Source organism: Carcharhinus amblyrhynchos, chromosome 24 (genome assembly GCF_965287045.1).
Source record: "Carcharhinus amblyrhynchos chromosome 24, sCarAmb.v2.hapA, whole genome shotgun sequence".
Classification (NCBI taxonomy): domain Eukaryota; kingdom Metazoa; phylum Chordata; class Chondrichthyes; order Carcharhiniformes; family Carcharhinidae; genus Carcharhinus; species Carcharhinus amblyrhynchos.
Window position 1 is genome coordinate 37,470,743 of NC_137347.1, and position 12,865 is coordinate 37,483,607.

Below are 12,865 nucleotides of genomic sequence, written 5' to 3' on the forward strand. Positions count from 1 at the left end.
AATATATTTTTAAAAACTAAATGTTTTGTTCGATGCTCCACAGGTTTTCCACCAAATGTTAAACATTATTTTGAATTGTGCAATGCTGGCATAAAATCCTGGTGGTTGGAACATTTAGTGATACTGTAATGATTCAGAACATACTTGATACAATATATGAGTGCCAATATACAAACAAGCCTAGTGACAGCACTAATTGAGGTTACTTTCTCACGAAAAATGGACTACAAATGAAAACATTTTCCCCCTGTAACTAAAACTTTATTTTGTTGATTTGGACATGTTTTGCATTGACATAAAACTACTGCATTAAACACCGACTCCCATCAACTGGCAGAATCGATGCACCCCCTGGCTATCAACAGTTAGACAGGATCCATTACTAGGCCATGCCAGGATCAGTTCAAGCATTTATTTTGCACTGGGTGGGCAGTTCAGCTCTGGGGTCTTGCATTCACTGGGAACTAAAGGAAGTTTAATTTCAGAAATCTGGCAGCATCATGAAAGCATATCATTATTTATACAAAACCAATAATTATTTAATAAATCACACTAACCCTATCCTGCATATCATAAGTTGATTCTGGCTACTTAAAAAGGTGCTTACCTGCATTTGATGCAAAATACTAAAAAAGTAACATGGCAAAATTATTTTTAGAAACAAATTTGAAAGCTGCTTAGCCGCACCCTAACACCATCTTTCCAAGGAACTCATAACTATAGATAATCTTGTTAAATTCAATATCCCCTTTCTCTTGATCTGCAGACTTTTAAAACTCAAACTTGGAATTAATTCACATCTAGCTTTGTAGTTTCTCTGCTCCCATTTTCTTCAACCTTGTTGATATTCAACATAATGGGCCTTGCAGTCCGCTTGTGCTTTTCATTAAGAACAACTGAGGTAGACCATTCACACAGCAGGTTAGGGCTTTGGATTAAGATTCCCACTACCCTGCATCACACAGAGGGGCTCATTTTGCAACCCCATTTATGTGCAAGCAACAGAAGTAGACTACTCAGCCCTTCAAGCATCCTCTGTTATTCAACAAGATCATGGCTGTTCTGACTGCACCTCCTGCTTAACCCCAGTAACTTTTCACCCTCTTGTTCATCAAGAATCTATCAACCTCTGACTTAAAATCATTCAGATTCTGCTTCCTCTGGAAGGGGGTTCCAAAGACTCACTACCCTCAGAGAAAAACTTCTCATCACTGTCTTAAATGGACAACACAGTAAAAAGTGAATTCACCTGAAGAAGAGGGAAACCTTGAAAGCTAGTGAGTTTACTATCAAATAAATTGTTTGGACTTAAACCTGGTGTTGTCAGACTTTTTACTGTGTTTATCCCAGTCCAACGCCGGCATATCCACATCATTAAATGGACAACCCTTATTTTTAAACAGTTATTCCTAGTTCTACATTCTCCCACAATAAAAAACACTGTCTCCACATTGACCTTTTCAAGGTGCCTCAGAACCTTACATTTTCAATCAATTCACCTCTTGCTTCTCTAAACTCCTGCCGATACAAGCCTACCCTGTCCAAACTTTCTGATAAGATAACCCGCCCATTCCTGGTATTAGGAAACCTTCGCTGAGCTGTTTCTAATGCATTTTCATCCTTCCTTAAATAAGGAGACCAATAGTATACACAGTACTCCAGATGTGGTCTCATTAGTGTTCTGTACAACTGAAGCATAACTTCCCTAAATGTATATTCAATTTTCCATGCAATAAATGATAACAGTCTAGAAGCTTCCCTAATTACTTGCTGTACCTGCACACCTTTTGCAATTCATGCACCAGATTCCTCTGAAACTCAGAGCTCTGCAATTTCTCACCATTTAGATAATATTTAACCCTTCCTGCCAAAATGGTCAATTTTACATTTTTCTATATTTTATTCCATTTACTATATCTTTGCCCACTCAGTTAATCTACGTCCTCTTCAAATTTATTTTTCTACCTATCTTTGTATCATCAACAAATTTAGCAAACGTATCTTCTATCACTTCATCCAAGTCACTTACATAAATTGTAAAAAGTTGAGGGAAAGCACTGATCCACATGGCACATTAATTACATTCCACCAACTACAAAAAGACCCATTTATGGCTAATCTGTTACCTGTTAGCTAGCTAATGCCGATATGTAACCCCAACACAGAGCTTTTATTTTCCACAATAACCTTTGATGTGACACTTATCAAATGCCTTCTGAAAATCTAAGTGTAGTACATCCACACCATCCCCTTTATCCACAGCATGAGACTTAAAAACATAGAAAATAAAAAGCAGGTGTAGGTCATTTAGTCCTTCGTGCCTGCTCCACCATTCATTTTGATCATCAAATTCAATACATTGATCCCACGATACCTTTCGCCCCCAAAGGCTATATCTAATTTCTTCCTGAAATCAGATGGCATTTTGGCCTCAATTACTTTCTGGTGTAGTGAATTCCATAGATTCACCACCCTCTGGATGAAGAAATTTCTCCTCACCTCAGTTCCAAAAGGTTTACCCCCTAATCTCAAACTATGACTCCTAGTTTCAGACACCTCCACTATCGGGAATATTCTTTCTGAATCTACCTTTCTGAATTTTGTAAGTTCTGATGAGATCCCCTCTCACTCTTAAATTCCAATGAATACATCCTAACCGACTTAGTCTCTCTTCATATGACAGACTTGCCATAGAATCCTACAGAATCATAGAATTTTACAGTGCAGAAGGAGGTTATTCAGCCCTTTGAGTCTGCACTGACCATTCAGGCCCCATCCCCATAACCCCATGCATTTACCCTAGCTGGTCCCCGAACACTAAGGGCAATTTAGCATGGCCAATCCACCTAACCCACACATCTTTGGACTGTGGGAGGAAACTGGAGCACCCGGGAGGAAACCCACACAGGCACAAAGAGAACGTGCAAACTCCACACAGACACAACCCAAGCCGGAAACTGAACCCGGGTCCCTGACGTTGTGAGGCAGCAGTACTAACTGCTGTGCTACCATACTGCCATCCCAGAAATCAGCTTGGTAAAACTTTGCTGCATTCCCTCTATACCAAGAGCATCCTTCCTCAGATAAGGACACCAAAACTGCACACAATACTCCAGGTGTGGCCTCACCAATGCCCTATACAACTGCCGTTAAACATCCCTATCCCTGTACTGAAATCCTGTCACTATGAAGGCCAAAATACCATTTGTCTTCTTTACTGTACCACACGCTTACTTTCAGCGACCTCTTCAAAGAACTCCAGTAAGTTGGTTAAACATGATTTCCCTCCCACAAAACCACGCTGATCTATCTGATTGCTTTAAATTTCTCGAACTGCCCTGCCAGAACATCTTTAATAATAGCTTTCAACATTTTCCCTCTGGTAGATGTTAAGCTAACTGAACTGCAGTTTCCTTCTTTCTTTCATCATCCCTTTCTGAATAATGGCTTCACATTTGCTATTTTCCAGTTGAATGGCACCTTTCTCGAATCTAGGGAGCTTTGGAAAATTAAAGCCAATGCACCAACTATCCCACTCGCCACATTTTTAAGACCCCAGGATAAAGTCCACTAAGGTCTAGGGATTTGTCTGCCATCAGTTTGTAAGTATCATTTCTCTGCTGACCGTAATTTTCCTGAGTTACTCCCTCCCTTCCACTTCCTGATTTACAGCTATTTCTAGGATGTTATTTGTATCCTCTGTAGTAAAGACTGACGCAAAATATCTGTTCAATTTATCGGTCATCTCTTTACTTTCCATTATTAATTTCCCAGGATTACTTTTCTATAGGACCAACATATTTATATAACTTCTTACTTTCTATTTTTATATTTGTAGCTAGCTTTCTTTTGTACTTTTTTCCCTCTTTATTAGTCTTGTCATTTTTTGCCATTCTTTATATTCTGTCCAATCTTCTGATCCATTACCCATCGCTACACAATTATACGCTTTTTCTTCAAATTTGATATTGCCTTTAACTTGGAAGTTTTTCTTTCTCATTGGAATGTATCTGTTATGTGCTTTCTGAAATATCCCTTTAAACGTCTGCCTCGAATCTCTACTGACAGATCCTTTAATCTATTTCTGAGTTCACTTCAACTAACCCTGCTTTCAGTTCCACATTACTGCTGTTATTTACGTTTAAAATACTAGTCTTAGATCCATTCATCTCTCCCTCAAAATTAATGAAAAATTCAATCATTTTATGATCATTACTACCCAGGGATGTCTTCACAATGATGTTAACAATTAATCCCATTTCATTGCACAAGTTTAGGTCTGGTACAGCCTGCTCTCTGGTTGACTCCAGAATGTATTATTCCAGGAAACTATTCTGAAAACATCCTATGAACTCATACAGGCTAGCTATGCCCATCTGATTTTTCTAGTTTATATGCAGACAAATTTCTCTAACTGCCCTGCCAGAACATCTTTAATAATAGCTTTCAACATTTTCCCTCTGGCAGATGTTAAGCTAACTGGACAGAATTTCTTTCTTTCTCCATCTCTTTTTGAAGGGATTATCACTGTATCTTTCTGACAAGTTACTAACAATTAAGATTACCAAATGGAAATAGAGAACAAAGGTTTAAGAGCTTTAGTGAAGGGCTGAAGGGAAATGTCAGCGGGGGATCACCCCAGAGCGTCCTTGCACACCTAGTGGCTGGTTAAATGGTGCGAAAGACAAATACCTGGAGGCAGGTTCCCTTCCCATCCTCTCAGTAAGGAAATGGTGCATGAGGACCAAAGAGGAGGCGGGAAAACATAAATAAAAGATTTGTTTCACACTTTTATATATAAATAATAAAATATTATTGCTTAGAAGTTTACTTTCATATAGATTTGCAAACTATTGGGCATGTGTCATTTGATTAAAGGTTCTGAGAGTTTGTAATGAATCTCTTTCAAGTTGATTCTTAAAATCTTAGTCAACAGTTGAAGGCTACACAGAAAAAATTAATTCCATTGTTCTTACCTCAACATCACATTGAAATTCGGTTTCATCCAACAGAGTCACCTTGCAGCGCATGGTTTTGGAATTTTTGGTGACCTTAGGAGGTGATTTTGAAACCTTGTCAGTTTTTAGCTCTGGTTCTGTACTTTTGTCTTGTTTCTCTTCTGGGGTTTTTAGCTTTACTTCATCCTCAATTACTGGATCTGGCTCAGGATCAAGATCTTCTTTTTCTTCTTGTGCTGGCTAAAACAAAAATCAAAATCACATTTAACCAATGGAGATGTTTTTTCATGATTCATGCTGTAAAACCATAAATAGCCTAACATTCAAACTTATTCTGAGAAAAAGTGCCTCTGGTATTGTTCATGGTCAGTTGATGAATTGTTTACGAACAAGATAGCAAAACAGTTGTGAAAAATTTTTTTTTTTAAAAATTCACCCTTCAGCAGGCCAGTTCCCCAAAAAAACTGAATGGAAAATGCTGATGACATACAGAATTATAAAAGGTAGACAACATCACCAAAATTTGTGACAAATTTGCATGTTCAGGAAGCATGCGCACTATATTTAATATTTATTACATAGATTTTACTTGCTTCAATTTCTTTGTGTGACTTCTCCAGACCTATATTGAATTATAGTCAAGTCAAGTTTATTTATTAGTCATAAGTAGGCTTACATTCACACTGAAATGAAGTTAGTGCGAAAATCCCCCAGTCGCAACACTCCAGTGCCTGTTTGGGTACACTGTGGGAGAATTTGGCACAGTCAATTCACCTAACCTGCACACAGGGAGGACATGAAAACTCCACACAGACAGTGACGCAAGCCAGGAATTGAACCTGGATCCTTGACACTGTGAGGCGGCAGTGCTAACCACTGCACCATATAGTTACCCAGTTTTTTGCCTACATCCAGTAATTAGATTTTTAATGGGTGGTACCCTTAAGTACAGAATAAGCACTACTATTCTTGTCACAATAAAACTGATTAGTTAATTTATTTGACGAGTTTAGAACTGATTTGCATCATTACACCTCGTCAAATATCCACTTTTTCCTCTCAGCATAACATGTATAAATCTTTCATGTGGCAGATTTCCTCACCCCAAAGAATGTCTTATTGTTGCAGCATCTTTCAGGTTGCAAAAGTTGTTATATAGTCAGAACAATTTAAATAGTCAGGCATCACTCATACAATGTTCTAGGTTGTAGAACAACAGGACTTTTTTTTACAGTAAAAATGCCAAGTCCTGTACTTAGCTAGCAAACTTGTGATTCTAGATTTGATAAAAATCACTCTTCTTACACTCTTTACACTACTTACATCCAGTAAAGTAAGAAAGCCCTCAATACTGCACTTTGCTTGAATACTTAGTTGAATTGCTATCAAATAAAACATCTTTCGTAGCAAAAAAAAGGGAATTGTATTCATTTGAATATCAACATTTTACATTTTGAACGTGTTCAGGTCACACTATTCTTGCGAATTCATTTGCCAATTTTTTTTAATGAAAGGTCCTTAACATTGCAATTATGTGCTGTTATCCGAAAGAAAGATTTGGGAAATACTGTATGCATATCGGTCTTTGCTAGGTTTTAACACAAATTTTAGTATTAGAATTTAATTATACTATTCTGTTTAACAAATTAGTTACACACTGTACAAATTATTTTCAAGAAAGTACAAACACTGTTGACAGATTGTTGAAAATTATTCTCCAAGTATCTTCTAACATGCCACAAAACCTACATGCTAGCTACAATGAAATTTTAATGTCTATACTTCCTTACGTGTCGATACATTCCAAAGATTTATCCATCACTGTGGCAGTGCTGCTACAAACAGTCATTTCCACATATCTGCTGACAAAACTTAAGCAAGAAAGATTAAGTATAAGGAGGACTGATTTTCTTGGGCTTTGGGAGCTTATTTGCCAGGACCTGAGGATGACACTTTGGATGCCCACATTATTACATGGATGAATTTAAAAGACCTAATGTAAGCCTAATAAAGGTGACGGTTTTCCAGACATCAGAAAACTTTTCACGTACACTGGTGAAACTTGAACTCAAACATAGGATAACAATTTTGATCCAAAAACAAACAAACACATTATGAGAAAAGGCTGGGGAAAAATTATTTTCCATCCAAAATATTACCCTATTTATTCTTGAAGTGAAAAAGTAAACCACTCAATCACCAAAGAAAAATATGCTGATTGCACCCTTTCCATTGATCCTTCCAGCTGCATGGATGAATTTATTTAATTGACTATTGCTGGGATTCAAGACTGTCAACGATTGTACTGATTTGCAACACTTGACACTTATTTTAAAAATGTATTAAAAATTAACATTGTCACTTACAAACAGTTTAACCCCTGCATTATAGGGTTCCAACATAGGGTAAAAGACCAAAACACTAACTTTGCCCTCCTCCCACCATAGGTGCAACCCAGTCCGCTGAGGTATCCAGCATTTAATTCCATTACCTTTGTGCTCCCGACAGCTAGGGGGGTCAAAACAAGCCATGAAAACAATTTTATGAAAGTTGTGCACATCTCCAGAATGGATGTGAGAAGCTTTTCTATAATCACGCAGCTCAATTAATTAGAAAGAAAAAGCAGAATAGTTAAATAGCAGAAGTGGAGAAAAAAGGAAAATGGTTAGAAAGAACAAGAATGCAGCAGAATTCTTTTTATTTTTAAGATTATGCTTCAAATATTTAAATATTTTGGATAAATACTAAATTAATTTCAGTAATATTTTCAATTATTTCAACATCACAGTGGTTCAGCTAAAAATTTGCAAACTCCAAAGGCAGGAATTTCTCTGGACCCAGGATCACCCATCAGATTAATGCGTATTTCTTGCCAGTATATATATTATCATTACAGAGTGGTAAACACTTCTTGGGACTTAGAACTGCTTTGGTGACAAAAGACGTCAATTGCAAGTCACCAACCTTAAAAGCAACACAATATCATTTTCCACAACTTATCACTAACCAACAATGGATGAATTCAACAGTACCTGCGTTTCAGCACTGCTCAGGGAATGTAGATCTAAAGTGGCTTCTTCTTCAATATTATCATCCAACTCCTGATCAGCGATAGGAGCACCTTGTTCCTTTTCTTCTGTTTGTTCTATTGAACTCTGTTGTTGTTGCAGTGGTATGGTGTTGTCTTCCACAAAAGCTACCCCAACCTCCTTCCCACCCTCTTCCTCTGAAATCTGAGACTTGGGTCTCCTCAGCCAGCCAGGTAGGAAGCGTGCCAATCCTTTGCTGCCTGAAGACTGTTCCTTCTCTGCCTCCTCTTTGTGGGCTGGACCGCCGTTGACTGGTGTTGTTGGGGTTTGTTTGTCCACCACTTCTTTTGGCTGTTGATTCTCCTTTGGCTGGGTTTCTGCTTTGTCAAGGTTGGGAGGCTCTTGCTTTTCAGAGGTTGGCTGTTGCTGTTCGGGACTTCCTGTCACAGTACTTGAGCTAACTTCTGTGGCCATGATGAAGCTGCATTTAAAAGTTAAAAAGCACCGTAAGATACAAATGCTCATTTACACGGGTTACAGCTAAGTGAGGGAAAATTATCGTTCTCAAACTCAATTCAGTAATTCCTATAGAATTATCCCAAAATACATTTCTGAATTGTCCAAACTGCTGAGCCAAAAAAGAAATGCTATCCAGCAATAAGTTGATGTCACAAACAACATAATATACAATTCAAAGCAACAAGGCCATCCCTGGAGACAGAACATACAGTTGTAAGTATAGCTATCTAAAAAACTATACATACCAGAATCTGAGGTTGATTTTTTTACTAATCCTGTTGGGTAATGTCTGGCAAACTAATTGGTACAATTTGTATGTGCTGTGTGGCTAAGTTGAGAGAAGCTATCCCAGAATTTCACTGTAATTGTGTTTTTGTAGTGACAAAGCTGGGTAGTATTATTAACAAAAAAACTTGCAAGATACGTACTATTAAAGTATGTAGTTACACCCAAACTCTATGGAAACCAGTACCAAATAAATCCACATCATTTCCCAAGGGGACCACATCATTGGGTCAGTCATCACCTGCCCTGCACAACAGAAGTTTACTCCCTTGAAATAACTCCCCAAACTGTCAAAAACAATTGTACATCTGGCCCTGCCTTGTATATTGCACTCCAATAAACACATTTTTTATGGATTACTTAACAAAGTGCCAATGAATCAACAACTCACAATTCCCTCATGCATCACTGGAAGTTTTGAGCGCCATGCAAAAACCACAGTACCCCACCTGGGGGCACCATATCCCACTAATTTAGCTTAGTGATCAACATACTGGTCCAAACCTTGTGGAGTGGTGCATCTTAGTGGGGCATCTCACTGCAAATGGGTTTTCCTACAACCTTCAACTTGTAAAATCTTTGCAGCAGAAGTACATGATAATAACAAAGTAAACAACTGGACCAACAGTCTATACCACCATAACAAATTAAATGTAAGAATTGAAAAATAAATAGGAATGACAGAGGGGAGAGGGAGAGTTGGGGTGCAAAGGGATTAGAGAGAGGGAAGACGACAGATGGAATAGAGAGAGACAAACAGATGATACATCAAGAATTTTTAAAAATTAGGAATTTCCTACAAACAAGAATGAGATTGGACAGTATAAACTTTCCCTTTCTGGACCAGAGAGGTAGATTGGCACAGCACTAACAATTAGCATTAATTGTTATTAAAATCATTAAGAGGTTAATCGTACTCTTAAATAACAACCACAACTTTCTGCAATAATCTTAACAGGTAATTAATCTACAAATACATCAAGTTCTTAAAAGTGACAAGTGGTTAACACTTTGTTCCTGTTTGAGAGAAGCCACGATGGAGAAGTGCAAGTCAACCAGCATTTCCTTGAGATTTGCAACTCAAGCTTTCTCTTCTAAGAATCTGAATTCACCAGTAAATTTGCACAGTAATTATACTGTACAACTTTATATTTCCAGCAAAGTTTGCCTAATTGATTGAATAACTTGCTCTAAAACTGAATCTACCAATACCACAACATCACATACAGAAAGGCAGTTTCATGCATTGTCTAGAAGATGCCGAGGTTACTTCCAAAGTGTCACACAACTCATTGGAGGAGGACTTGGATGACAGATGGTGGGCAACCTTCTTTCAATCTTTTTGAAGCATATTCCAAGTAGTCTTAAACAGATTAGGAACTAGAGCACATAGTTTGGAGGAGGAGGGGCCATGACCTAGTGACATTGTCACTGGTCTAGTAATCCACAACCCAGGGTAATACTCTACTCAAATCCCACCACGGCAGATGGCAAAATATGAAAAAGTCTAAAGATGATCATGAAACTATTGTTGATTGTTGTAAAAATCCATCTGATGCTTTAGAAAAGGAAAAATGCCCACCTGTCTTCATGTCTATATGTCCATATAGGTAGAACTGGGAAATAAGAAGGGGGAAGTCACTTTGATAGGATTGTATTATAGGCCCCAACAGATGGCGGGAAATTGTGGAGCAAATATGTAAGGAGATTGCAGGTAGCTCCAAGAAAAATAGGGTGATAATAGTAGGGGCTTTTAACTTTCCTAACATTGACTGGGACAGCCATAGTATTAGAGGGTTGGATGGAGAGTATATTCAGAAGGAATTTCTCATTCAGTATGTGGATGGCTGACTAGAGAGGGGCAAAACTTGACCGCCTCTTGGGAAATAAGGAAGGGCAAGTGACAGAAGTGTTAGGTCTGGCCCAAAAGTTAAAATTCTAAGTTGGGACAAGGCCAATTTTAACGGTATAGAACATAGAACATAGAACACTACAGCACAAACAGGCCCTTCGGCCCACAAGTTGCGCCGACCACATCACCTACCAACCTACAGACCTATCTATAACCCTCAATCTCATTAAACCCCATATACTCATCCAGAAGTCTTTTAAAAGACCCCAGCGAGTTCGCCTCCACCACCACTGACGGCAGCCGATTCCATTCACTCACCACCCTCTGAGTGAAAAACTTACCCCTAACATCACTTCTGAACCTCCCTCCCCGCACCTTAAATCTGTGTCCTCTCGTAGCGACCATTTCAAACCGGGGAAATAGCCTCTGAGAGTCCACCCTATCTATCCCTCTCAACATTTTGTAAACTTCTATCAGGTCGCCTCTCAACCTTCGTCTCTCCAGGGAAAAGAGTCCCAGCTCCCTCAACCTAACTTCATAAGGCATGCCTCCCAGTCCAGGCAACATCCTTGTAAATCTCCTCTGCACCCTTTCAATAGCTTCTACATCTTTCCTATAGTGAGGCGACCAGAACTGCGCACAATACTCCAAATGAGGCCTGACAAGGGTCTTATAAAGTTCCAGCATTACCTCCCGACTCCTAAACTCAATCCCTCGATTAATGAAGGCCAGTACACCATACGCCTTCTTGACCACCTCCTCCACCTGCGAGGCCGATTTAAGAGTCCTGTGGACCCGGACCCCAAGATCCTTCTGCTCCTCAACACTACTCAGACTTCTGCCCTTGATAGTGTACTCGTTCATCCCGTTGGTTCTGCCAAAATGGACGACAACACATTTATCCGCGTTGAAGTCCATCTGCCACTTCTCCGCCCAGTCCTGCATCCTATCTATGTCCCGCTGCAACTTTTGCCATCCTTCCAGATCATCCACAACACCACCGACCTTCGTGTCATCAGCGAACTTACTTACCCATCCCTCCACTTCCTCATCCAGGTCATTTATGAAAATGACAAACAACAAGGGTCCCAGAACAGATCCTTGAGGCACTCCGCTGGTGACTGACCTCCATTCAGAAAAAGCCCCATCCACAACCACTCTCTGCCTTCTGCAGGCAAGCCAGTTCTGGATCCACAAGGCCAAAGGCCCTTGGATCCCATGCCCTCTCACCTTCTCAAGAAGTCTTGCATGGGGGACCTTATCAAACGCCTTGCTGAAGTCCATGTACACTACGTCCACGGCACTTCCTTCGTCAATGTGTTCAGTCACATTATCGAAGAACTCAACTAGGCTTGTAAGGCACGACCTGCCCTTGACAAATCCATGCTGACTATTCCTGATCATGTCAAACCTCTCCAAATGTTCGTAAATCTTGTCCCTCAGAAGCCTCTCCATCAGCTTACCAACCACTGAGGTCAGACTCACCGGTCGGTAATTTCCCGGGCTATCTCTGTTCCCTTTCTTAAAAATAGGAACTACATCCGCAATCCTCCAATCCTCCGGAACCTCTCCCATCTCCATTGACGACGCAAAGATCATCGCCAGGGGTTCTGCAATCTCTTCCCTCGCCTCCCACAGTATCCTGGGGTACATCCCATCTGGTCCCGGCGACTTATCTACCTTGATAGAATTCAAAAGTTCCAACACATCCTCCTCCTTAATATTCACGTACTCAATCCTTTCCATCTGCTGCAAATCCATAACAAAATCTCCCAGATCGGCTTCCACCGTGAATACTGAGGCGAAGTACTCGTTAAGCACCTCCGCCATTTCTTCTGGTTCCACACAAACCTTTCCCCCCTCACCTTTTATCGGTCCTATCCCTTCTCTTCTTATCCTTTTACCTTTCACATATTTATAGAAGGCCTTGGGATTCTCCTTAATCTTACTCGCCAAGGTCTTCTCATGACCCCTTCTGGCTCTCCTAATTTCCCTTTTAAGTTCCCTCCTACAGTCCTTATACTCCTCAAGATCTTTAACATCTCCTAATTCCCTGAACCTCTTGTACACCTTCCTTTTCTTCCTGACTAGGTTCAACACATCCTTTGTGCACCACGGTTCCCTCGACCCACCAAAACCCCCTCGTCTCATCGGAACGTTGTCATTCAGAGCTCCAGACACACATTCCTTGAATATCTGCCACCTTCCTTCGGTACTTTTCC

General features: G+C 39.7%; 1 protein-coding gene across 11 annotated transcripts in view; it reads right to left on the minus strand.

The window, feature by feature from the left end:
* Nucleotides 1-12,865, minus strand: part of LOC145357784 (protein 4.1-like) — a 204,977-nt gene that overhangs the window by 85,963 nt on the left and 106,149 nt on the right. For all 11 annotated transcript variants that reach the window (XM_080211268.1, XM_080211270.1, XM_080211269.1 and 8 more), the window contains 2 exons: nucleotides 7,991-8,468; nucleotides 4,977-5,198 (listed from right to left, as the gene is read on the minus strand). In XM_080211268.1, the coding sequence (XP_080067394.1) occupies nucleotides 4,977-5,198; nucleotides 7,991-8,461 (693 nt within the window). In that variant the 5' untranslated portion in view covers nucleotides 8,462-8,468. The remainder of the gene's footprint in view (nucleotides 1-4,976; nucleotides 5,199-7,990; nucleotides 8,469-12,865) is intronic.